This window comes from Myotis myotis, unplaced genomic scaffold (assembly GCF_014108235.1).
Source record: "Myotis myotis isolate mMyoMyo1 unplaced genomic scaffold, mMyoMyo1.p scaffold_m19_p_1, whole genome shotgun sequence".
Lineage (NCBI taxonomy): Eukaryota > Metazoa > Chordata > Mammalia > Chiroptera > Vespertilionidae > Myotis > Myotis myotis.
This window is the reverse complement of record NW_023416313.1, coordinates 167,474,052-167,501,347: the sequence shown is the minus strand read 5'-3', so window position 1 is coordinate 167,501,347 and position 27,296 is coordinate 167,474,052. Positions and strand designations below refer to the sequence as shown.

The 27,296-nt window shown below is 37.4% G+C and overlaps 1 protein-coding gene across 14 annotated transcripts in view; it reads left to right on the top strand.

Annotated features, from left to right (window-relative positions):
* GABPB1 (GA binding protein transcription factor subunit beta 1) overlaps positions 1 to 27,296 on the top strand; it is a 55,514-nt gene that overhangs the window by 14,742 nt on the left and 13,476 nt on the right. For 6 of the 14 annotated variants that reach the window (XM_036301127.1, XM_036301137.1, XM_036301160.1 and 3 more), the window contains 5 exons: positions 9,346 to 9,453; positions 13,317 to 13,484; positions 15,356 to 15,550; positions 16,653 to 16,800; positions 17,132 to 17,245. In XM_036301127.1, the coding sequence (XP_036157020.1) occupies positions 9,346 to 9,453; positions 13,317 to 13,484; positions 15,356 to 15,550; positions 16,653 to 16,800; positions 17,132 to 17,245 (733 nt within the window). Of the gene's footprint in view, positions 1 to 9,345; positions 9,454 to 11,476; positions 11,759 to 13,316; positions 13,485 to 15,085; positions 15,253 to 15,355; positions 15,551 to 16,652; positions 16,801 to 17,131; positions 17,246 to 27,296 lie in introns of those variants that run through there. The other 8 variants (XM_036301188.1, XM_036301118.1, XM_036301181.1 and 5 more) reach the window with 5 other exon arrangements.

Sequence of the window (27,296 nt, the reverse complement as noted above, 5' to 3'; positions counted from 1 at the left end):
TGGCTAGACTCAAAAAAGTAAAAGGATAACACAAGTAAAGCATATACATGTCAGGACTTGCAAATGAATTTAGTAGTTCTTTTCTGAGTTTATGTTAATAAGGATTTGGGTGTTGACTAGCAATAAAAAAAAGAGCTGTTAAGTAATTCTCACTTGAGATTTAACATTTTAACCATTTTATATCTGAAGAGGAGATGTTTTACTGAAAATAGTTTTACTAATGCTAATTATTTATTAAAATTACAAATAATGTTATATATAGAATCCTATAACAATTAGAGATGATCTTGTTTAAGTGAGGATGAAACTGTTATGTCACCTTCAACCTGTGCTTACTTCTTTTCCCACTGCCTTTTGTAGTATGGCCTTCCTCTGGAGCTTTGGGAAACACAACTTGAGAAATGCTGAATTGGGTTGGGCTACAGTTGGGCTTGGATGCATTCTATAGAATACAGGATTAACTTTAAGTAAAAAATAATTAAGTAGTTGGCTACCTACCATTCTATTTTCATAAACGTAAGTCCCAGAATTAACCTAAATTGTGAATCTCCCATTTCTTAAGTAGGTCTCAATTCTCAAATGTTTCTTTCTTTTCTTTTTTTTTTTTATTAAATCTTTATTGTTCAGATTATTACATTTGTTCCCCCCCCCCCCCCCATAACTCCCCTCCTCCCAGTACCGGCCCCACCCTCCGCCCTCACTCCCCACCCACTGTCCTCATCCATAGGTGCACGATTTTTGTCCAGTCTCTTCCCGCATCTCCCACACCCCTTTCCCCCCCAAGAATAGTCAGTCCATTCCCTTTCTATGTCCCTGATTCTATTATAATCACCAGTTCATTCTGTTCATCAGGTTATTTATTCACTTGATTCTTAGATTCACTTGATAGATGCATATTTGTTGTTCATAATTTGTATCTTTACCTTTTTCTTCCTCTTCCTCTTCTTAAAGGATACCTTTAAGCATTTCATATAATCCTGGTTTGGTGGTGATGAACTCCTTTAGCTTTTCCTTATCTGTGAAGCTCTTTATCTGACCTTCAATTATGAATGATAGCTTTGCTGGATAAACTAATCTTGGTTGTAGGTTCTTGGTATTCATCACTTTGAATATTTCTTGCCATTCCCTTCTGGCCTGCAAAGTTTCTGTTGAGAAATCAGCTGACAGTCGTATGGGTATTCCCTTGTAGGTAACTGAGTTTCTTTCTCTTGCTGCTCTTAAGAGTCTCTCTTTGTCTTTTGCTCTTGGCATTTTAATTATGATGTGTCTTGGTGTGGTCCTCTTTGGATTCCTTTTGTTGGGGTTCACCGCGCTTCTTGGACCTGTAAGTCCATTTCTTTCACCAGGTGGGGGAAGTTTTCTGTCATTATTTCTTCAAATAGGTTTTCAATATCTTGCTCTCTCTCATCTTCTGGCACCCCTATAATTCTGATGTTGGTACGCTTGAAGCTGTCCCAGAGGCTCCTTACACTATCCTCGCATTTTTGGGTTCTTTTTTCATTCCGCCCCTCCGGTTGGGTGTTTTTTGCTTCCTCGCATTTCAAATCATTGGCTTGATTCTTGCGCTCCTCTGGTCTGCTGTCGGGAGTCTGTATAATATTCGTTATTTCAGTCCGTGTATGCTTAATTTCTAGTTGGTTCCCCAACATAACATTGAGGGTCTCATTAGTTTTCTTGTAGATCTCATTAAGTTTATCGGCGGCTTCTAAACAGTTCTTGAGAGACCTTAAAAGTGTGGTTCTGAACTCTATATCTTCCATTGACCATTTTGTCCTGTTTCTTTGTCTCCGCATTTTGTTATGCTTTCTTGGTGCACCCCCTAGTGGTCTTTGTGCGCAGTCTTGTAGTTAAGCCTTGATTGTTGTAGCTAATACCAGGGAGGGTTTGACCTCCAGGCCAAGTGGCTGTGAGAATCAGCTGTGTCTGCAGTGAGAGAACTTCTGTCCTCTAGGGAGGTGCTAATCTAGCCTTTGCCTGAGGCTATCCGGCAAAAGCCTCTGTGCAGGGCTTGGGCGGGGCGGGTCGCACAGGATCAACAGGGTGGGCCGGAGTGAGCAGTTATGGCGGCTCTCAGTCCTGTCCCCAGGGGCTCTGCCTCTCTGAGTCCCAGCACCCGCTGCAAAGCTCAGAGAGAAAGCTGCACTCGCTCTGACCGAAGCCAGACAGTCCCGCTTCTCCCGTTTGAGTCTGAGTCCCTAAAGACTCGCCTGTATCTGGAGCTCAGAGTCTGCGACTCCCTCCTGATTGAAAACGCCAGCATCGCCCTCCGCTGCCAGCCCGCTCCGCGCACTCCGCACCTCAGAATTTGACTTCAGCACTGCGCCTCCTCTGAGTGTCCGTATGCGTTTCTCTTTCCTCCTAGTTGTAGGACTTCCACTCAGCCAGCATTCCTGTGGTTCTGGGTGATGTCCGTTCCGTCTTTTAGTTTCACTTTTGAAGTAGTTGTTCAAGGCAGCAAACTCCAGCGTTAACCTATGCCGCCATCTTGGTTCCTTCTCAAATGTTTCTTATAGAGTGAACTTCACATTGTAATGAAGGAAAGCTATATATATATATATATATATATATATATATATATATATATATATATATATATATATAAAATTTATTTATTTTTTACAACATAGCCAGTAAATTCAGGCCAACTTCTAGAGCACAATTGAGAAAACAGTGCTATGTTTCATCACTAGAGGAAAAACTGGCTGTATTGAAACAACATCCTATATAATAAAAGCCTAATATGCTAAGTGTCTAGTCATCCAGTCAGCCATTCAACCAATCAAAGCGTAATCCTATATAATAAAGAGGGAATATGCTAATTAACCATCACATCCTCACAAGATGGTGGTGCTCACAGCCAATAGAGAGGGAATGTGCTAATTGACTGCCATGCCCTCAAAGATGGTGCCCACCGCCGCAAGATGGCAGTGCTCATCCATTCAGCCCGGCTGGGCAGCAGGCGCATGGCACGGCCAGGTCTGCCCAAGGTGGGTCCAGCTGCTCTGCGTGCCTGCCTCTGAAGTCCCCCAGTCCCTTCAGCCCTCCAGCCGCCCAGGGCTGTCCTGCGACGCAGGCAAGCCTTGGATGTCAGCTATCCAGCTGCCCAGGGCTGCGCGAGGCTCAGGTAACCAGGGCTGGCTGAGGCTTGTGCTGCTGGCAGTGGCAGCAGTAGAGGTGTGATGGGGGCATTGCCTTCCCCTGATCGCTGGGTCGCCTCCCACCCCTGAGGGCTCTGGACTGTGCTGGGCTGAGGGACTCCCCTCCAGTGCATTGATTTTCATGCACCGGGCCTCTAGTATGCTAATGATATGCTAAGGCCACTCAACTGCTCGCTATGACGTGCACTGACCACCAGGAGGCAGACATTTGGGCAGTCACTATGACCACTGGGGGGCAGACTATCTGACTGGTAGGTTAGCTTGCTGCTGGGGTCGAGCCGATCAGGACTGAGCAAGATGGGCCAGACATGCCCTGGAGCCCTCCTGTGATCCCTCCCCGGCTGGCCAACCTCCCGCATCCCTCCCCGGCCCTGATCATGTACTGGTGGGGTCCCTTGGCCTGGCCTGCACCCTCTCATAATCTGGGACTCCTCAGGGGATGTCAGAGAGCCAGTTTTGGCCTGATCCCATAGGCCAGGCTGAGGGACCCCACTGGTGCACGAATTTGTGCTCCGGGCTTCTAGTATAACAATAAAAAGAAATGGAGATGACTGTTATAGATCTATTCTTTACCCTAAAAATTGGTGATTAAGCATTTACGCCCTGGCTGGTAGCTCAGTTGATCCAGATGTGCCAAGGTTGTGGGTTCAGAACCCTAGTCAAGGCACATATAAGAATCAATGGCCCCAGCTGGTGTGGCTCAGTGCATAGAGTGTCAGCCTGCAGACAAAAGAGTCCCGGGTTTGATTTTGGTCAAGGGCACATGCCTGGGTTGCAGGCTCGATTCCCAGTAGGGGGGATATAGGAGACAGCCAAACAATGATTCTCATCATTGATGTTTCTATCTCTCTCCCTCTCCCTTCCTCTCTGAAATCAATAAAAACAAATCCTATATAATAAAAGCCTAGGTGGCATCACGCCCTTGCACGATGTCATCACAAGATGGCTTCCCTCACGTTGTCACAAGATGGCTACCACAAGATGGCTGGCAGGGGAGGGCAGTGGGCGATCAGGTCAACAGGGGAGTAGTTAGGTGTCAATCAGGCTGGCAGGAGAGTGGTTAGGGACAATTAGGCAGGCAGGCAGGTGAGTGGTTAGGAGTCAGCAGTCCCGGACCAAGGGGTCCCAGATTGGAGAGGGTGCAGGCCAGCCTGAGGGACACCCCCCAGCCCCCCACCACCCCCATACATGAATTTCATGCACTGGCTCTCTAGTGTGTGTGTGCGTGTGTGTGTGTGTATGTGTATATATATATATCTCAACCAATGAACACATAAATAAATGGGACAGCATATTTGTCTGTCTCCTTCCTTCCCTCCTCCCTCCCTCTCTTCCCTCTCTTCCCTCTCCCTTCCTTCCTTCCTTCCTTCCTTCCTTCCTTCCTTCCTTCCTTCCTTCCTTCCTTCCTCCTTTCCTCCCTTCTTTCCCTCCCTCCCTCCCTCTCTCTCTTCCCTCTCTCCCACTCTCCCTCTCCCTCTCATTTTCTCTTTAAAGTCAATAAAGAAATAAAAATTTTTAAAAAGCACTTGAAGTCCTGCTTTAGTAGAAACTTATTACAGTCAATGAGGAATGCCGGATAATAAATATAGAAGGAATCATAGAATTAGAAAGTCACAATTTATTACAACCTGTTAAAAATTAGTTGATTTGGGCCGGGACCATTAATGGATGCTAAAACTGTTAGGCAAAAGATTTATTGGGAATTGGATATTCACATGGTGCCACAGTAACAACTCCAGAGTACTAGTTGGTCTCAAAGTAAAACAATATACCTTTATGGTGGAAGAATCAGGCTATACCAACCTAATTATTAATCTTAATACCACTAAAAAGGAACCAAAAAAGTTGCTTCCTGATGTGATTCAGTATCAAATATATAGCATCAACTATGAAATATTTTTCTCCAAAATTTAAAATCTAAATTTAGTCAAGTTTAGGCTAACTTTCAGTTTATAAGAATAGGAGAGATGAAAGAAATTAAGTATGACCCTGAAGCAATCAGAAAAATCTAGATGACATACCAGTGAACTGGTCATTTAATGTCATGGGAAAGAAAAACAAGGTGAGGTTGATGCGGGAGAAGGAAAATTGTCCTAGAATAAAATCGCTTTAGGGCTATAACAACCAAATGCCATGTGTCAGCTGTAAAGTATATATATATTTTTTAAATATATTTTATTGATTTTTTACAGAGAGGAAGGGAGAGGGATAGAGAGTTAGAAACATCGATCAGCTGCCTCCTGCACACTCCACATTGGGGATGTGACTGCAACCAAGGTATATGCCCTTGACTGGAATCGAACCTGGGACCCTTGAGTCCGTAGGCCGACGCTCTATCCTCTGAGCCAAACAGGTTAGGGCATAAAGTATATTTTTTAGAAAGGAGTAGGATGAAGCAAGATGGCCCACTTTTTTTTTAAGATTAGTAGAATTTATGGGTATCTTTATTCCAAATGAATTTGTGAAGTCTTAGGACAAAGGCCATACATACCCTCCTATAGTTTTTAGAAGGAATGTCTATCCAGTGTCATAATGGGTAATTCATCAGATGCAGTTTTTCTAAAAGAATGCCCTAAAAAATAAATAAATAAAAGAATGCCCTATATCTTATTTTAAAATGTTGCAACCCTTTGTTCTAGCTAGCTGGTTTGGCTCAGTGGTTGGAGCATCAGCCTGTGGACTGTAGGGTTATGGGTTCGATTCCAGTCAAGGGCATGTATCTCGGTTGCACTCTCGATTTCCAGCCTGGGATGTGTGAAGGAGGCAACTGGTCGATGTGTTTCTATCACATTGACATTTCTCTCTCTCTCTGTCTCTTCCCTTCCCTTTCACTCTCTCTGAAAATCAATGGGAAAAAATATCTTCAGGTGAGGATTAACAACAACAACAAAAAAAGTTGCAACTTTTTGCAAATTCTAAAGTTGCTGCCTTCAAGAAGTTCTGTCCAATAGAAATATAATACAAGCCACATATTTAATTTAAACTTTTTTAGTAGGCACATTATAAAAGCCTGAAGGAAACAGATGAAATTAATATTGATAATATATTTTATTTAACTCCATATATCAAAATTACTACCATTTCAACATGTAATCAATATAAAAGCTATTAATAAGCTATTTTACATTCTTTTTGGTACCAGGTCTTCAAAATTGGGTGCATTATACTTATACACACCTCAATTTGGACTAGCCACATTTCAACAGTAGCTTCTTTTGGCTAGTGGCTACTGTATTGGACAACTCAGTTCTAGAACATACTAATTTGAAATATTTGAACTCAGTTTGGTATCTTTATTTTCTAGAGATATATATTGAAGTATTTACAGATAAAATATGTCTGATATTTGCTTCAAAATAATACGTGTACATGTGAAATGGGTTGGCCATGAATTGATGATTTTGAAGCTAGGTGGTGGCTAAGTGGCAATTCATTATACTATTGTTTCTATTGGGAATTTGTTCAGAAATTTTCATAATAAAAAGTAAAAAATAAAACCCACAGTATTCCATTATCATCTATGTTTATTTGTTTATTGGTCCTAACCGGTTTGGCTCAGTGGATAGAGCGTCGGCCTGCGGACTCAAGGGTCCCAGGTTCGATCCCGGTCAAGGCCATGTACCTTGGTTGCGGGCACATCCCAGTGGGGAGTGTGCCGGAGGCAGCTGATTGATGTTTCTAACTCTCTATCCCTCTCCCTTCCTCTCTGTAAAAAATCAATAAAATATATTTTAAAAAATTTTGTTTATTGTTTACACTAGGGCATTTTAATTTTGCCCATTTTATAACATTATATTTATGCTTCAAATAGTTTCCTTATGATAGATTATATGAGTGACATTACTAGTACTAGGTCAAAGAACATGAACATCTTAAAGGATGTTGGTTCATAAATATTGCTAAATTGCCTGATGAAGAACTTTAGAAGAATTTTATTGAAGTGATATTTTATCCTAAAAATTTTAATGAGACAATTGAGGTTTATTAAGTATATTAGAGGATTATATTTTCTAAGTGTTTTTACTCATATTCATTTTTAAGAGTGCTAGTAGCAATTTACATGGATCTAGTTAGTATTTTACAGTTTTACAGTGTTTTCATGTCCAGTAGATGCTATAAACTCACAAAAGCTCTATGAGCTATGAATTACAGAAATTCAAAGCAAAATAGACTTTAAGCTTTAAAAATTTAATTTTGTGTAATTCCTTTAACCACTAGATGGCCTTCTTAGCATGTACTTTGAGCAAATGTAGATTTCATTTTTAGACTTTTGTTTTTGTTTTAGAGAGAAACATTGATTGGCTGTCCCACTTATTTATATATTCATTGGTTGATTCTTGCATGTGCCCTGACCGGGGATGGAACCGGCAACCTCCTGGTGCAAGGATGACACCCAACCAAATGAGCCAGGGCTTGTATATTTTTTAGAAATTGATTTTTTAATCTTACTAGATCTATGGCTGCCTTTTTATAATAAATATTTTATATTGCCCCTTTGCTAACTGGAAATGGAAATCATAGATAATATTACCTATGCATAATTAAAGAATCATTATAATACTCTAATTTTAATATACAGGAGAAATAGAAGGAAAGCAACTTATAATAAAATGTGTATTTCAGTATGTAAATATTCAAGTGCACCACACTAGATGGCACAAGAGGTAGTCAAATGGTTGCCACCTACACATAGAATCATTGTGAATGTGACAGCTGTGAAAGCATAATTGATACAGTGTCATTTATAGTGGTGATTCACATACCCAGTGGCATTGAGATTGGTGACATGATTTTCCAAAATGGTGAACAACTCTTAGTAAAGTCCTGAACAAACAAATCGATTTATAGTATGGTTGCATTTTGGAAAATTTGGGATACATTAATAACTGTGGAAAATACATTTTTTTAATATACTGAATTCTAGCCTTAGATATATGTATTCAGTAAAATGTTTGAAATTCATCCAGGACCTGTGGCAATTCTCCATAGTGGATTGTTCCCTGTATTGCTGCTCCTCTAGTATCCCTGGCACTTGACCATTAAATACTAGTAGAGCTTTCATCCCATTCCTCCGACCTTCAATCCCCAGAATGCCTCCATATATAGTGTCCTCTAGGGGTCATTGTTGCTACCATTGAGAACCACTGATTTAAAAGTTTTTAGCTATATTAATCTGCTACACAGCTGTATTGCTCATGGAACCATAGTAACTTAAGTATCTTAGGTCCTTAAGTATGATGTTTTGAATAATTAAGATAATTGAAGAATTATGGGAGAAGTTGATTTGTTCAAATGCATCATTTTCTAATTCTTGTAAGAAGATCAATAAGTTTGCTATTTTAAGTTCTCAATATCCTGCATTTTCGTTACTTTCCCCCCATTCTTCCTGTTTAGTAAGTCAGTAGTATATAATTTTCTTTAATGCCAGCATTTCTTTATTTAACAGCCACACAATATAATTTGTCCCTAAAAATCCACTTTTTAAATTAGGAAGATAATATAGTAACATTGAAGAAGCTTTGTGAACTGGAGGCAAATTTTCTATAATCACACAACTTTAAAAAAATAATTTTCAGCATTTTGTTCTCTTTGTGCATATTTTGCCATTCAAAAATTCATTTTGTATTTTATCTTTTCATTTAACATGACATAACTTTTTAATGTTATTTTATAACTTCAAAGCTATTATTTTATTTATTTATATATTTTTAATATATTTTATTGATTTTTTACAGAGAAGAAGGGAGAGGGATAGAGAGTTAGAAACATTGAGAGAAACCATCGATCAGCTGCCTCTTGCACACCCCCTACTGGGGATGTGCCCACAACCAAAGGTACATGCCCTTGACCGGAATCGAGCCTGGGACCCTTGAGTCCCCAGGCCGACGCTCTATCCACTAAGCCAAACCGGTTAGGGCCAAAATTATTATTTTAAATTACTGCATATTATTCTACTAGATTTCACAATTTAACCATTTTCCAGCCTTTAGATTGTTCATATTCTAAAAATGATTATATGTAGGTACATATACGTACGTGTTTACTTATATAATCTTTCTTGGTAGATCTGTTTCAATATATTTTTATTCTTCTGAGTAGATCTCAAAGGTGGGGTCATTTATTGGTTCAGTAGTCTGGGACATTTTTGTAACTTTGGAGATTTTATATTCATCTATGTTTTGTTTAGATGTCCCTGGTAGATTTGGGAAAGAAGCTTTTAGAAGCGGCACGAGCAGGTCAAGATGATGAAGTTCGTATTTTGATGGCAAATGGAGCTCCTTTTACTACAGACTGGGTAAAGAATGATTCTAATGTGGTATTTTTCTTCTCATTTTTGAGTTTTTTTCAGATAAAAAGTAGTATTGTGTTTATAAGTGGTAAAAATTTTGCAAATTTGCTTGCAACTTTAGAATTATAGCTGTCTTTTAAAGGGAATGGTTTGTATCATTTTTTTGATATTTGATAACCCTACCAAGTATTCTGCTCACAAAAGGGTTCTTCTTTTAGACTATGGAGTTTAATAAGATAGGATGAATATAAAATATAACTGGTTGTGATTTAATTTAAAGGTCTTATAAATAGCACAAATACAATTTCTAATTCAGAAAATAACAGGTAAAGATTGGGGTTAATGTTATAATGGTTTCTAAAAAGGAAAAAAAATGTTTGCATTTTAATTAGTACTTGTAAAACTATTGCAAACATGACCAAAGAGGAAGAGTGGAATGGGAAGTTCTTAGTAACTATAGAAGGCAATTGTGAGGAAGACAAAAACCATAATTCTATTTAATTCTGGGGTGCAACCAAAAGGGTTGCTTTTGGGAGTTTGGGGGGTTAGGAATCTAGATTAACCCTTCCACTGGTAACAACTAAAAATTCCAGATTTTTAATTTGGTTGTTTTTGGCTTGCTTGTCCTGTGTTCTTTTTTATTTTTCATTAAAAACAAAACAAAACAATTTTTAAAAAAATATATTTTATTGATTTTTTTACAGAGAGGAAGGGAGAGAGATAGAGAGTTAGAAACATCGATGAGAGAGAAACATCGATCAGCTGCCTCCTGCACATCTCCTACTGGGGATATGCCCGCAACCCAGGTACATGCCCTTGACCGGAATCGAACCTGGGACCCTTCAGTCCGCAGGCCGATGCTCTATCCACTGAGCCAAACCGGTTTCGGCAAAACAATTTTTAACATGGAAAATTTCAAACATATATCAACCCCTTCATAGCCTTTACTCAACCTCAAAAATTATCAAATCATGATGAATTTTGTTTCCTCTATAACTCCATTACTTTTTTTGTTATGTATTATTTTAAAGAAAATTCCAGGAACCATCTCACCCATACATATTTTAACATCTGTTTTTAAAGATAAAGATATTTTGATTAAGTATTTCAAAAAATCTTAAGTGCGCTCATGAGTTAGAGGGAAAATAGAGATTATCAACCTGAAGAACTAAGTGAAAGGCAGGACCCAGAGAAATTTTACCCAAGAACATTTGCTGAACTAAGTAAATTTGCCTGTTGGTTTTCCCACCTCACTGGCATGGATTACTGAAGGCAAAGATCTGAGACTGCTCACAGAGAGAAGTCTCCTAGGAAAGTCTCTCCCCAAAACTCTGGAACCCCAAAGAGATGTACCTTCAATACAAGGATAAGTCAGAAGTACCATTTCCTCCTCCTACCTGCTTCTGCCCCTGGCCCTGTTATTAGGGTACTGCAAAGTAAAGGAACTGACTTGAACCAAGACATCAAATGGAGAGAGGAAAAGATTTGGAGTCACAAGCCATTACTTGCACACATTTATGTCCTGTACATTCTATAAAACCATAAACTGAAAAATGAATGTAAAGTGATCTTTAGACTAGATCCTAGGTTCCTGGGAGAAACAAATGAATATCTTTTCTGAGGGAACCTACCTTCATTCTAGGCTTTATATCCACAAATGAAATTCCAAGAAAAATGAACAGTCAAAAATAACAGACAACAAAACAAAACAAAAAAATAACAGACAAGGAAACAAGATATTTTGGACAATGACCTACTGAAACAGCTGACAACAGAAGACTTATAAGAACTTCAGATAATTTTTTAGTATAAGCAGATTGAGAATAGCTGAAAGAAAATTAGTAAACAGAAATATATGAAAAAAATCATCTAGAATGCAATGCAGAAATTGATACAAAATGTAAAAAGCTGTCAGGAATCATGAAGGCTAGTGTGAGAAAGTCTAAGATGTATGTAGCCATAAACCCACCAGGAGAGTGAGAATAGGGATGAAGTAATTTTAAAACATGATATCTGAGATTTTTTCCAGGACTGATGAAAGATGGCAGCTCACAGATTGAAGTGGCTCATCAAATCTCCAGCAGGATCAATAAAAAAATCCACATATAGACACATCATAGTGATACCACAGTACATCAAGACAAAAGGATCTTAAGAAGGATTGGTGTCCATAAAACATGGGATTACCAGGGCAGTAGTAAAAAGACAAGACAAAGAAGTATGGGCAGATGATTTGATATGCTACTATACTAAAGAGAAAGTTTGAATGACCAATAAACATGAAGAGATGCTCAGCTACATGACTAATTGGGTAAATGCAAAGTAAAATCATGAAATATCGTTGTATATCAACCAGCTTAGCCAGAAAAAAAAGTCTAGCAGTATCAAGCAGTGGTGAGGAGATGTGTGGAGCAGGTTGGCAGTACCGAGTAAATTCAAACTTCATCACATACTTGTGATGTTGAACTTCTGAAAACATTCCCAAGAGAAACTCTTGTTTATGAACTTGAGACATGTATAAAGCTATTTTTAGCAGCAGCATACTTCTTAGTAACAAAACTGGAAACCCAAATGTTCATCAGTAGATTAGTTAGATTAATTGTGGCTTATCCATTCAGTAGACTATTACAGAGTAGAGAAAATAAGCGAACTACACTTAAATTCACCAGCGTGGGTGAATCTTATAAACATACTGGTAAGCAAAAGAAGGTAAGTCACTGAGCATTACATGATTCTATTTAAACAAAGTTTAAAATAGGCAAAACCAAAGTATATTTTTTAGAGATATATATAAGTGATTTAAAAACAAAATAAAGCGGGTGTGATGGTGATCTGGCAGCGACATCTGTCACCCTATTCATGGCCAGGGGTTGATTCAGCTGATCTAGCTGGCAAGGCAGGTATCCCCCTCCTCCCTCACCGATCCATGTGCCTCCCTCCTGAAGCTGCATGCTAGGTCTAGTCGAAGAGGACGACTTTCCCTCCAGAGGAGAGAACCGGTATTGGGTTAAGGGTATACGACTAGTTGCGCTCCCCTGCTGGAATCTCCAAACAAGCTTTCACTCACATTTTAGTACTGCCGTGTATATTGTGAGTGTGGCGTTAATGTAGTGTCTTGCCTAGACCACATGAAATTAATATAATGGCTCTGTTCTGGTTCTGTCCTGACTGACCTTTGACAGCACATCTCAGATCATATTTTTTTTTTTTTTAGAGAGGAAGGGAGAGGGAGAGGGATAGCGAATTAGAAACATCAATGAGAGAGAAACATCGATCAGCTGCCTCCTGCACACCCCCCACTGGGGATGTGCCCGCAACCCAGGTACATGCCCTTGACTGGAATCGAACCCGGGACCCTTGAGTCCGAAGGTCGACGCTCTATCCGCTGAGCCAAACCAGCTAGGGCCATATTTTTTTCTTAAAAAATGACTATATGAGCTCCTTTAAAAATATCACTGAGGTGCTTTAATTAATTTATTTTTTTAAGTCCTATATAAAGCAGTTTAATATAAAAACAAACACTATTACATTTATTTGACAGGAATTTCATAGATGAAAGGAAGTTTTGTATGGTTGATATGAGGAAAAGATTCCAATATTCTGAAAAATTTCTCAAACCCTAAGTATCTCTAATTCCTGATGAAATTAATTTTTGTCTAGGTTATTTTATCTGAAATATTGACGTTTCCTTTTCACTGAGGAAATTCCTGAAGGCCTCTATGAAGAAAATGTCACGAGCATAAATTCTTTCTTTTGAATTATGTAAACAGATAGTATACTTTTGCTATGTAAACAAAATATAAAATAGAAGGTAGTAAAGAAGTGTACTAAAATGACAATAAATGTGGATTTTTTTTCTTGTGGAATAGCTGGGAACTTCTCCACTTCACCTGGCAGCACAGTACGGGCATTATTCCACCACAGAAGTACTACTTCGAGCTGGTGTAAGTAGAGATGCCAGAACCAAAGTGGACCGAACGCCCTTACATATGGCAGCTTCTGAGGGCCATGCCAGCATAGTAGAGGTTTTGCTTCAGGTATGTGTTCTTTCTCTTTGTACTTTATTTTAAAAAGTAAACCCTTAGAGGACTTATGGTTTTACAAGAGGAAGAAGAAAACTAGTTTTATTGAATATCTATCCCTCCTCCCATGTTATCTCATTTTGTGTGTGTAAGATCAAATGTAAATTATCTTAAAGTTTTCCTTTGTGAGGGGATAAAACACTTTTTCTAGGTATGTTCTTAGTTAAGTCCTACAATTGATTTCTCACACCTTGATCTCTGCCATGGTGAGGGACTATAGTTTTGTCTTAACACAACACTAAAATGCTCATGGAAAAGGAATATTAGGCTTGGATAATTAACAAATAAACAGATAATGCAAATGGGGATTTTTCTTTAATCATTTAAATGCCAAAAAGAAAATTCTGAAATAGAATGATAGATTTAGGTAGTCTTAATCCTTTTTATTCTGGCCTCTAGACCAGCAATTTTCAACTGATGTGCTACAAGAATTTTTAAAACATGCAATACCTATTTAGTCAGGAGCTCTGACTTCCTTACCCTTAGATTTCAAATAAAAAAATGACCAATGTTATTGGTCATGTCTCAAAATAAGGTTGCTCCTGATTGGTTAAATCTTGGTACCTGAAATCCTTATATGTAAGTACTAGAGGCCCAGTGCATGGATTTGTGCACCAGTGGGGTCCCTCAGCCTCGCCTGCTCCCTCTCACAATCTGGGACCCCCTGGGGGATGTAATAGTGTGCAAAGCAGCAGGTGGCCAGGGAGGAGCCTGAGCCCAGGCCAGGCGCCACGCTGCCCCCACTCAATCCAGCCCCACTGTGCCTGCTGCCGCTGCTGCTCCGTAGTGCTGCTCCGTAGTGCTGCTGTGGAGGCTGCCGTGGAGGCTGCCATAGCTGTGCTTGCCAGCTGTGAGCCCGGCGTCTGGTGCCCTTTGGTTGCTTATGCTTTTATATATATAGAGATAGGCACCTAATTTTTAAAAAAGTCACTTTGGAGCAAAAAGGGTAGGTAATTACTATTATTTATTAATTTTTTTTATAAATCAATCAAAATTATACCTATTTTATGTCAGATCAGCAAAAGATACATTTTTTTGGTGTGTTGTGTAACTTTTGTATTTTATGTGTGCTGTGAAATGAATAAGGTTGAAAATCTCTGCTCTAGATCAGCCTGTCCGAAAGAAATACAATGTAAGCTACAAATGCAAATCGTATGTAATTCTAGATTTTCTATTTTATAAAAGTAAAAAGCAATTTGAATATTATGTTTTATTTTACTTAATATATACAAAATATTATTTCTACATGAAATCAATATAAACATTATTATATTGCTTATTTTACTTCCTTATTTTGCTATTAAGTCTTTGAATCCAGTGCGTATTTACACATATAGAACTTGTCTATTCGGACTAGCTGTATTTCAAGTGCTTAGCCACATGTGTCTTGTGGCTACCATAATGAACAGTGTACCTCTAGGTGGTTCCCTTTAAATTCTTTATATTGCATTGGCTTTGAAAGCAAAGGATATTTTTGTGTAAATAAAGAACTAGAGTTAAAAATAGGGTTTAGGAGGAATGCTCATAGTTTTCCTTCACTTCTTATTCTGTTCTAGCCCTTCATGCTCACAGCTGGGTGACTGAAAAAATCAGTGCTGCTCTCCTAAGAAATTAGAAGGAAAGTAATTAGGAAAGTCATCATGATAGAAAATCGATTAAGTGACAGATGTGTGGTGATCCTGGAGCATATAGATTATTCAACACACAAAAAATGGTTGATCATGTTAGTAGCAAATTCTTCTAAAGTATAATGTCTAGAATTTTCATTTCAGCAATTTTTAATATTGCATTTTTTAGAAATCTCTTGTTTTGAAATATTTTTGTAGCATGGTGCTGATGTCAATGCAAAGGACATGTTAAAGATGACAGCTCTACATTGGGCCACAGAACACAACCATCAAGATGTGGTGGAGCTTTTAATCAAATATGGTGCTGATGTACACACGCAGAGTAAATTTTGTAAAACTGCATTTGATATTTCAGTAGACAATGGGAATGAAGATTTAGCAGAGATATTACAGGTAACTTTTTCTTTTAATTTAAGAAAATAAACAAAAGATCTCTGTTTTATGGATGATTTGAACTATTCAGTTTGTAGCATTTCATTTTGGACTTAAGTTATTTTGGACAGGCCTTTTCCTCTTTTGCTTTTTGTTCATTACTCTTCATTTTCCTGATTGTAAGACTGTAGTTTTTGCATGTAACATTAGAAGATTAGATAAGGTGTTACTTTCTTTGTTAAATTCCTGAATTCTCCTTCTAGACATTTTATTCTATTCTTTTTGTTGCATACCATATGGTTTTGGCGACCATATGGTATTTCAAAGTCTGTTATATTTCACTAAAAATAAATTTGTTTGCAGCCATAATAATGTCCCCTGAGTGAGTGATACAGTCTTTATCATTCTGAGTGGTTTCTTTTATTTCTCACCATCCTCAGGAAAATCTGTTTGTGAGCATGGTTATTTATGGCTTTTGGTCAAGTTTTTCTAATAACCAACATTTCTATTCTTCAGCTAGACAACATTGATGTAAATTATCTTCTTTACTTACGGCCTCTTCTTGCATGTCTTCTTGTTATCCTTCCCAATAAAAGTCTTCTCTAAGACCATCTGACTCTATTGAACTTCAGTTAGTTACTTAAAGGATATGTTCAGACAAATGAACTTTGCCAGGCCTCTTCCAACTCTTTTACTCCTAGGAGTGCATTTTGGGGGTTAGGTTGAAGATGTAGAACAATTGGAAAGGACATGCTTAATATATGTAGTGTTATAGATTGCTGAATATAGTGGAGGAAATAATTTGATTTAAATAATTTAATTTCTGAAGTCACAATGCAGCAGCATATCTTTCAGCTGTGTTCTATAAAAGCCTTTCAGATATCCATTTCTCCTGTCATTGGATTTTGCTGCTTTAGCTAATGGGAACTTAGGATATAAATGAATACTTTTAGTTGACCACTATATTCTTAGTAGATCATAAAAAAGATACCCATTTATATTATATGATTCTTCTTAGATTACAGAATGTTCCTTTATATTTGTGTTTGTAGTACGTTGAGTATAGCCTGTGCTATATGTTCTGATTATAATTCTGAAAATATTGTGGTGATTTGTCCCCCAGATTGCTATGCAGAATCAAATCAACACAAACCCAGAGAGTCCTGACACTGTGACGATACATGCTGCAACACCACAGTTTATCATTGGACCTGGAGGGGTGGTGAACCTAACAGGTCTGGTATCTTCAGAAAATTCATCCAAGGCAACAGGTATTGAGATGCATATAGGATAGCTATTGGGATTTTAAGCCTTAGTAGGTATCCATCCTTTTAAGAAAGGACAGTTGGAGAATGAGGGTAAGAAAAACCTTGGTTTTCTTTGGTATAATTAAAAAAACACCCACATTTTTATGAGAAAATAATTTAAAGAAAGGTGATATTGCAAAACATACTGCAGTATTATCTTTCAAAAACCAATGCTATCCAAGCTTGTTTTTCACAAAAGTAATATCCAGGTTTCATTTAAGAGTCGAATAAAGTAAAACAGAATATCAGATTAAAGCTCCTTAAAAATTCAAATCTATTTTCTCTTTTTTTGCAGATGAAACAGGTGTGTCTGCTGTTCAGTTTGGAAACTCCTCTACATCAGTATTAGCTACATTAGCTGCCTTAGCTGAAGCTTCTGCTCCCTTGTCCAATTCTTCAGAAACTCCAGGTTAGCAAAACAGTCACATGTGTACATTAAAAGTTGGAGATTCAGATAGTCTCAAAGGCCAGGAATCTATATTAATAAAGAGCTAATATGCTAATGAGTGGGACACCGTAATGGGTAACGACCAGGTCATTAGCATATTAGCTGGGGCATTGCTCTGGAGACGGGAGGAAGCAGGGAGGCACCTGGAGGAGGTGGGACCATCCTGTGCTTGGGAGGGCAGGGGTGAGAGCCCATAGCAGCCCCCCTCATCAGTCCTTCACCACCCACTGCTCTCACTCTGAGTGTCCCGTGGCTCGCCTGCCAGGGGAAGGAGCACAGCACAGCAGGCGGGAGGCTTCCATGCTCTCCTCTGGCGCCATGACAGGGCGGAGCCACCATGTTGCTCCAGAGACGGGGGTGGGGGTGGGGGAGTGGGGAGGCGCTTAGAGAAGGTGGGACCAGCTCGAGGTGACTGGAGGGACTGAGGTTGGGGCTTGAAACGGCCAGAGAAGGCCAGAGGGTTTGGGGACTGGGCCAGGCACCCTGGAGCTCTGCGTGGACAGGTTCGAGTGTCAAGGCAGGGCTGCAGGTGGGTGGGCAGCACCGCGAGATATCGCGTGCTGAGCTCCTAGTGTCATATAAAAGGCTAAATTAGGCAGGGTTGAGATTATGGCCTTCTGAAGAGAGTGGGGCAGGGCAGGGCAGGGAGGCCTCAGCTTCTCAGCTACAGCTATTTCTAGTTATATGCTCAGTGTTGCCAGATCCTACTCTTTCATGGGGAGCTGAAAATCTGGATTTTCAAAGAATGTTAAATATTGCCAATTAATTAAATTTTAAAAACGTGTGGTTCACAGAAAACATTTCTGTCTACCCAATTTGGCCTTTGTTTTACTAGTCTGTGACTTTGTATAAATAAAGTATATATGTATACATATATATTTTTGTTAGTTCTATTAAAATGACTGACCGCCCTAGCTGGTTTGGCTCAGTGGATAGAGCATCAACCTGCAGACTGAAGGGTCCTGGGTTTGATTCCCGTCAAGGACATATGACCAAGTTGCGGGCTGATCCTCAGTAGGGGACGTGCAGGAGGCAGCTGAGCAATGATTCTCTGTCATCACTGATGTTTCTCTCTCCCTCCTTCTCCCTTCCTCTTTGAAATCAATAAAAATATATTAAAAAAATAAATAGTCCTGGCTGGTTTGGCTCAGTAAATAGAGCGTCGACCTGTGGACTGAAGAAGGATCCTGGGTTTGATTCCGGTCAAGGGCACATGCCCAGGTTATGGGCTTGATCTTCAGTTGGGGGCATGCAGCAGGCAGCCAATCAATGATTCTTTCTCATCATTGATGTTTCTATCTCCCTCTCCCTCTCCCTTCCTCTCTGAAATCAATAAAAGTATATTTAAAAATAAATAAATAAAATGACTGACAGAATTAGGAAATAGCATACTGACACCACTAAGGGATGATAATCAGCATTAATAGCTGGTTTCGGTAAAGTTTACCTTTATACTTAACTAAAATAGTTCTTGCTATAATTATTATGTAAGCAAAATATTTTTTTTTAACTAGGGAATTAAAAGAACTCCACAAAATTCTTCTTACTGTAGTTTCAACATTTGGACTAATATTTATAAAATTATAAATAATTTTAATGATGCTGCTGGGGATTGAGCCTGCAACCCGGGCATGTGCCCTTGACCGGGATTGAACCCAGGACCCTTCAGTCCACAGGCCAACGCTCTATCCACTGAGCCAGACCAGCTAGGGTAATTATTTATTTATCATCTCATTTAATCTTCACTAAAAAGCTTGAAGGTAGATATTACTGGATTTGATTCTTTAAAGTGCTATTGTTTGAAAGATGTGTTTTTTTCAGGGGGAAGAAAACCTATTTATTTCTCTTATTTCTGTCTTTCACTCTCTTCTTCTGCAAACTAGTGATAATAAACATTTATCCATTTAATGCTTGAGTTTAGGCCTTTTATATTTGAGAGTCTTTAGATATTTCTGAATCACATTTGGCTGTTAGCAATTATGTGCATCATCATATTGATATGCTTTTTATAACCTATGTCCAGATCTCTGCCACCTTGGTAATTACATAAGCATATAAAAGAAAATTAATTTCATTGGTGGTTTCTCTTTGGTTAAACTTGCATATTTTTGTCTTTATTTAAAGTATATATCTGAAAATTAAATAATTTTTCTTTTTTCTTTTTATTATTTTTAAAATATATTTTTATTAATAGTATTACAGATATCTCCCAATTTCCTCCCCTTTATCCTTCTCTTCCTAGCCCCTACACACCCCCTTAGGTCTAAATAATTTTTCTTAAAAGTCAGCTGGAAGTTTTGACATTTAGATCTTTGGCTCCATGTATTGGTCATACCAACTTCTCTAACTTCTACCTTTGAAAATGTTGTGTGGTCTAGACTGAGAGAATTAGTAATTTCACTGGACTTCTATTACATGTGACTTACAAACTTCTGTGAGCACAATAATTTTTCATTTCAATGCAGTATCATAGCAGAATCTTTTTGAAGATAATTTAAGAACTTGAGTTAAGTTCAGGTGAGTACATTGCCACCAGTGTAAATAAACTACTTAGCTAAGGTGCATAATGAAATACATTTGTATGTATTCAGACAAATTATTTCTCTGCTTCTTGCCTCTCCAGTTTCTTTTAACATCACTTGTCAGATTCATCCTCATTTTAGAAATATTTATATTTATATTTATATTTCCAAGGACATCCTAAGATCTAGGAAATAAAGTAGTTCTTCCATTTTACATATGATGAAGCTGAGGTCTGTGAAGGGTACATAATTTTGCCCAAAGTTTCATGGCAATAAAGTGGTGAAAAGAGGCTTGTGCTGAAGATCTGATTCCCAAGTTGTTTGTCTGTGACCACTGTGATATACTGTCTCCTCTGTGCAGTTTCTTCTGGTGATCAGAGGACTGGTCTCTTTTAGAGTGTTTATAGATTGGTTTGTCATAGAAATAGATATTTATGCGATTATCATTTTGTCTTACATCTAACAAAAGTACCACTGTTCTACTTTTACTTTTGAGATGTGTTTGTTGAAGCAGTCTGTTGAAATAAATGTTCTACTCCTCTTTTGTCCTTTTTAAATGACTGAAGACCATAATATAAGAACCACTAGTACATTAATTGGTATTGCGCATATTCTTTTCTTTTACCAGCTAAGTAGTACAATAAACACATCTTCTTGATACCAAATAGCTAGAATGTAGCAGCAGAGGGACTGCATTTGAAATGGAGGCTGGCTGGCTGACATGGTCCTATATATACAGGGGAGGTACTTGTGATAGTCTAGGTCAGTGATGGTGAACCTTTTGAGCTCGGCGTGTCAGCATTTTGAAAAACCCTAACTTAACTCTGGTGCTGTGTCACATATAGAAATTTTTTGATATTTGCAACCATAGTAAAACAAAGACTTATATTTTTGATATTTATTTTATATATTTAAATGCCATTTAACAAAGAAAAATCAACCAAAAAAATGAGTTCACGTGTCACCTCTGACACGCGTGTCAGAGGTTCGCCATCACTGGTCTAGGTCTAGGATACACTCACTTCACCTGGGAACTTCATGATTACATTAGGGCTATCTTTCACAGATAAATCTTAATGTTAGTCCAATGGGATAAAGGATAGAATGCTTTCATTGTGAAAACAAATTATATCACTGTCTTTTCTTGATGATATAAGCAAATACAACTGCAGATTGTTAATGCTTGATGATTAGAATATCTAGGTGGTTTTTTTAATGTAATAATTTTCAGTTTTATTCTTTTCTCATAAACCTTTATTTTTTTTTATTTTTTTATTTTTTATTTTTTTAAATATATTTTATTGATTTTCCACAGAGAGGAAGGGAAAGAGATAGAGAGTCAGAAACATTGATGAGAGAGAAACATCGATCAGCTGCCTCCCGCACATCCCCCACTGGGGCCGTGCCCGCAACCCAGGTACATGCCCTTGACCGGAATCGAACCCGGGACCCCTCAGTCCGCAGGCCGACGCTCTATCCACTGAGCCAAACCGGTTTCGGCCATAAACCTTTATTTTTAAAAGTATTTAACTTATTTGATTATATTTGTAAGTCTCCATGGATAATTTTCATGATTCTTTATCTAAGAGAGGTATAGAAAATAATTTGATAAATCTCAGTATACTGTGAAGAGTTTGTTGCTAATGTTCACTTTTAATAAATGACTGGTTTTGTTGTGAATTACATATTTCAGTTCCTGAGCCCATAGGCCTTTGCAAATGTGCATAGTTTTATTAAGTAATCATTAGTTCTATTTGGGTCCAGGCCACGCCAAAGAAGGATGATGAAACAATTTATATTAGCCATAAATTTGAGTTGGCATAATGAAATATGGAAAAATGATTACTATCTATTGGGTTCTTGCTATATGCTTGTTGCTGTGCCAAGTGCTTTACATGCATTATCTCATTTTGTTATTACAATAGTCATCTGAATTAAGATACTATCATTGAACTTTGACCAAGGTTTGATTTTCGGCTTTGACATTTCAGAAATATTTTATTCGTATATCCTGAGTTGATATAAGGGACTGAATCACATGTAGCAAAGTCATGCAAAGGTGATGCCCAAATCAGAATGCTGTTACTTATTTTTAAGGAAGAATATAATTGTCTTTTGATATATGAAATTAACTTACTCATTTTGGAAGTCAGTGAAAAAATTTATAGCATTTAAAAGCATACACACACATTTTTAAAAGTTTTTAAAAAAATCCACACATTAAAAAATGATGTTTTCATTGATTTTTAGAGATTGAGGAAGGGAGAAGGAAGAGAGATAGAAACATCAATGGGAGTGAGACATTGATTGGCTTCCTTTTACATGCCCCCTACTGGGGGTCAAGGCCAAAACCCAGGCATGTGCCCTGTTTGGGAATGGAACCAGGCACCTCTTGGTTCATGGCTCGACGCTCAACCACTGAGTCACACCGGCTGGACTCTATTTTTTTTTTTTAATTGATTTTTTTAGAGAGAGAGTAAGAGAAAAACATAAGTGTGAGAGTGAAAACATCGATTGGTTGCCTCCTGCAAGAACGGACCAGGGACTGAACCCGCAACCTAGTTATGTGCCCTGACCGGGAATCAAACCACAACCTTTTGGCACCCAGGATGGTGCTCCAACCAACTGAGCCACACCGACCAGGGCTACACACACACAATTTTTAAAAACCTTGTTTAAACCATCCTTCAGAATTTGGGCGTGGAGTAATTCAGGAGAAATATCAGGCAACTCAACATTAATATAATTGTCATTATTTTTTTTTTTTACATTATTAAAACAAACTAGTGGAACTTCTGCTTGGAAATAGTTGGAAATTAATTTGTTAATTTATGTACCCAATGATTAGAAGGCTGTATTCCTTTAAATATTCTCTAATTCAAGTTTTTCACTAATTTGAATTCCTTTCAATTAATTTTAACTAATATGATAATGGCAACAAGAGCAGGGTTCTTAAATTTTGTGTTAATCAGAATTGTCTTAATACATTTGCCCCAGTTCCACTTCAATAGATTCTGGTTGAATAGCTTTGGGGTGAGGGCCTTGACATCTGTATTTTTAACATGCTCTCAAAGGTGATTCTGAAGGCACACCAAAGTTTAAGAATTTGACCCCAATTTTTTCATTTCTATATGTAATTTAACATTTATTTAATTATTTATTAGGAGGCTAGATGAATCTCTAACAAGGAAAAGATGTGGTAGAGAGGACTGGCTTTCTTAATAGCTTTAATAGTTAAATATATCTAGATGCTTGCTACTTAATGTTTTCAGGAGTTGATTAAGGAGCAGACTTTAGGTAATTAGGATATAATTAAAACAGAAAGGTGACACTGATGATCAAGACCAGATTTCTCATGTTGAGATGAGAAAAATGTTATCTTGAGCACTTTAAAAATAAAATAATTTTTCACTGTCAGCAATCTATAGCCCCACGAGGATTTACTTATCTTTAAATTTTCCCTTCTTTATATATGCTGTTATCTAACACATTGATTTCTGTTCACAAAGATTAGAAACATTTTTTAGATTATGGGAATTCCCATGAAATTGTATATCTTAACAGATGCTGATCAGTGAGCATTAATAACATTGTGGTTTAAAGAAAATTAATATTACCTCTGTTTATTAAAAAGATGGTACTAGGGGGTGAGGGGACAATGGGGAGACCAGGACACATATGTAATACCTTAATCAATAAAGAAAAAAAATAAAAAGATGGTACTAAGTGTAGTTACTTACTTAAACTAAGGGAATGCTTATCTTTTAGTTACCTCTAAGTTAAGTAGCTTCTACTATATTTGCTGGAAGCTTCCATTGCTCAACTTGATAATTTTATGAATTATACTTTTATTTTTACTAATATTTCATCTTCCAGTATCATATTAGTAATCTAATTTGCAATCTAGTTTTGGCTCCTTTTTTTTTTTTAGTATTTTGATTATTTTGCTTTATTTGATTTGTTATGGTAGGTACCTAGCTAGTTAAGAGATTTAGCATCCTATATAATAAAATGCTAATATGCAAATCAACAAAATGGCAGAACATCTGGTCACTATGACATGCACTGACCACCAAGGGGCAGATGCTCAATGCAGGAGCTGCCCCCTGGTGGTCAGTGCACTACCACAGGGGGAGCGCCGCTCAGCCAGAAGCCCTGAGCTTGGCTCACGGCTGGTGAGCACAGTGGCGGTGACGGGAGCCTCTCCCACCTCTGTGACAGTACTAGGATATTTGGCAGCGCTAAGGATGTAGGATGTCTGACTGACAGCTGAGGCCCGCTACCCCAGGGCAGTGGACCTCAGCTGTCAGTCAGACATACCCCGAGAGCTCCAGGACTGCAAGAGGGCACAGGCTGGGCTGAGGGACAACCCCTTCCCCCTGCACAAATTTCGTGCATCAGGCCTCTAGTCTTAATATAATGTATAAGTTCTATGTGTTTAGGCACAATTAAACATTTCTTTTGACTGTCAAGATTTGCAGAGGTTCTGTTAAAGTATATGTTGTTTTATCCCCCTTATGCTCTCATTTCACTAATTTTGGGAAAAAACAAGTATATTCCTGAAACATATATATTTGAGGTGTTCTCATAGTGTACTTTCCTGTGCATAAAACTAAAGGGATTAACTTGTGACTGCTGATTTCTTTATCTTTGGCCAGCCCATTTTTTAAGGCACCTGAGCATTGTATTCTATGCTAAGTTCTTAGGGTTTCTTGGGAGCCCATTGTCTTCTTGTGTAATTGGTTTCCTTATTTTTTCTTAAATTCCTTACCATAGCACATCTTAAAAAAGAAAGCTTTTAGATGAAAGGCAAGAACTCTTATTATTTTAATGACAGTCATTGCAGATAGTGCAAAGATGAAAGTTCTGGAGTTGTGTCTTGATTGTTTGTGATCTCAGAAATTTCTCACAGATGATGATGCTTGGAAATAGTCACTACTTGTAGTTAGCATTCAACCTGAGTGAACATTTCTTTTTCATATGGATATTTTCTTAAAAAAATCAAAGCAATAGTCTATGTGTTTGAAAACCTGAGTAGTTGTTCTATTGAATATATTACTATTTTATGTCCTACATTTCATTTTATAATTATCTTCCTGAAATTTTCTTAAGTGCTTGATGATAAAGCCTAATTATAGTTTAAGACAAACAAAAAATGAGAGAACTCAAAAGCACAAAGGTTCTTTGCATTTTGAGTATTATCTTCTGCAGTTTGTATTGTAACCCTTGATTATAAAATAAAACACTAACAGAATTGTAGCCAGGCCTGGTGCTATGTGTGTATCCTTGGAAAGTAGGGTCCCAGTACTACCCTGCCTTAAAAAAAAAGTAGTGTACTAGTACATATGTAGGGCCTCTTCTTCAGTAAATCCTGTGGTCATTGATATCCATGATGTTCTGCTGGGAATTGAGCATGTTTCTGAGCATCTGTGTATCTGAATAGTAGCACTTGAGAGAATTTTTCTTTTTTTAAATTACACTTTTGGTAAAAAGTTGCCTCAGATAGCTCATCAAAAACCCCCATATTATTTAGAAATAGTTCTTATGCCACTTATTTTTTCAGAAATAGTTTAACATTTTTTATGTTGACAGTTTTCAAACCCATAAAAAATTTGGAGGATGAACTTTATACCTTTCACCTATATTCATAGCTATTAACATCTTGCCACATCTGCATGTTCATCCCCACCACCAAAGTTTAAGAATTTGACGCAAATTATTTTATTTTGCCAAATTATCTGAAAGTAGGCTGCAGACCTCATGACACTTCATTCTTTAATACTTCAGCATGTATTTCTCAAGAATAAGGGCAGCCTTTTACTACTCACATCTCCATTATATTTCCTAAAAGCATCAGTACTAATTTAGTGACATTACTGACATATGGTCCATAGTTCAAGTTTCCTCAGTTATCCCCAAGATGTCCTTTAAACTCTGTTTTTCATTCAGGGTCCAATTAAAGTTCACACATTGTATTTGGTTATTGTTTCTCTTTAGTCTCCCCCAATCTAGAACAATCCTACTGTCTTTAGTCACTTTATGTTTTTTATGACATTGAAATGTTTGTAGTCTAAGCCAGTTGTCTGCAGGATCACCCACATTCTGGATTCATTTAATTCTTAATAATTAGATTCAAGCCAAACATTTCTGGGAAGAACACAGTGATATTTTGTAATCTCGCATTGCATCACATCAGGAGGCACATCTGTCAGGCTGTCCTGATAATGACAGTGGCTACGCTAGGTCTTTGTAGTTCCTCCTTTCAAACAAATGCTAATCTTTGGTGTGATACCCTGGGAACATTTAAATATCTTGTTTCCTCAAAACATTTCACCAATGGTTTTAGCATCCTTTAGGATGTGCAATGATAATTTTTTTTTGGTTACATTGATAATTTTTCTTACTTTATTAAGTAAGTGTTATTCTATCAAGATGACACTTTCCTCATACTCCCTTTCTCTCCTTTTTCATTGGGTATTATCATAGATAAATGGATTTTAAAAGATTCAGTGTGTTATAATTCATGACTCATTCCTATTGATTCTGGTTTATTGAAGTATAACATATACAGAAAAGTGCATAGATCATAGCATGCCATATAATGAATTACTGGTATTACAAAATGATCAATCCTGTATGTATTATCATTGCTCACTTCATATATGGAAAGTATATCATATGTATTTTGTGTCTGATTTACATCACTGAGCATGTTTTTTTTGGTCAGATTTATCCATGTTTTGCATTTAGTCACTTAAATTGCTGTGTAGTATCCAATGTATGAATCTACCACAGTTTATTTATTCATTCTACTTTGGATGGCTATCTAGTTTGTTTTAAGTTTTTTAACTATTTTAAGCAAAGCTACAATGAATGCTCCTTTGTTTGTCTTTTGTGATCAGTAGTTGGTTATAGCATTGCCTGTAGGAGAAGATTTTGGCAGTATTAACTTGTGATTTCTTTACCCAGACAAATCCAGGAGTACTATTTTCAGATGCTAGAATACTCTCTGAGCCTCTCTTAAAATATTAAGGGGCATAGTTTTGAATTTTACTAATATAAATGTTAATATGTCATATATTAATATATTGTTATAACCAGTATATTACTATAACATAATATATTATGCTTAATATAGTACATATTAGTTAAATATAATATATTCATATGATACCAGATCTGCATGCCACTTATTATCAAGGCAACCCCTGTACACTTAATTCAAAAAGGGAATACTGTTTAGTCTGGCTACTTGGAAAATACAAATTTTCATGTTTCATTGGATATTGAAATGTTTATCAACTCCTATGTAAATGTAAATGGAGTATAACCACATATAAAATCATCTTTTGGATTATGGAATTTTATTAAGCAGGTGTACCTTTTGTTATATCTGTGACTTTAGGAGACCTTACAAATTTTGTACCTCATATAACTAAATGAAGAGGAATTGTTTATTTAAACACACACATGCATGAATAGTTGGAACT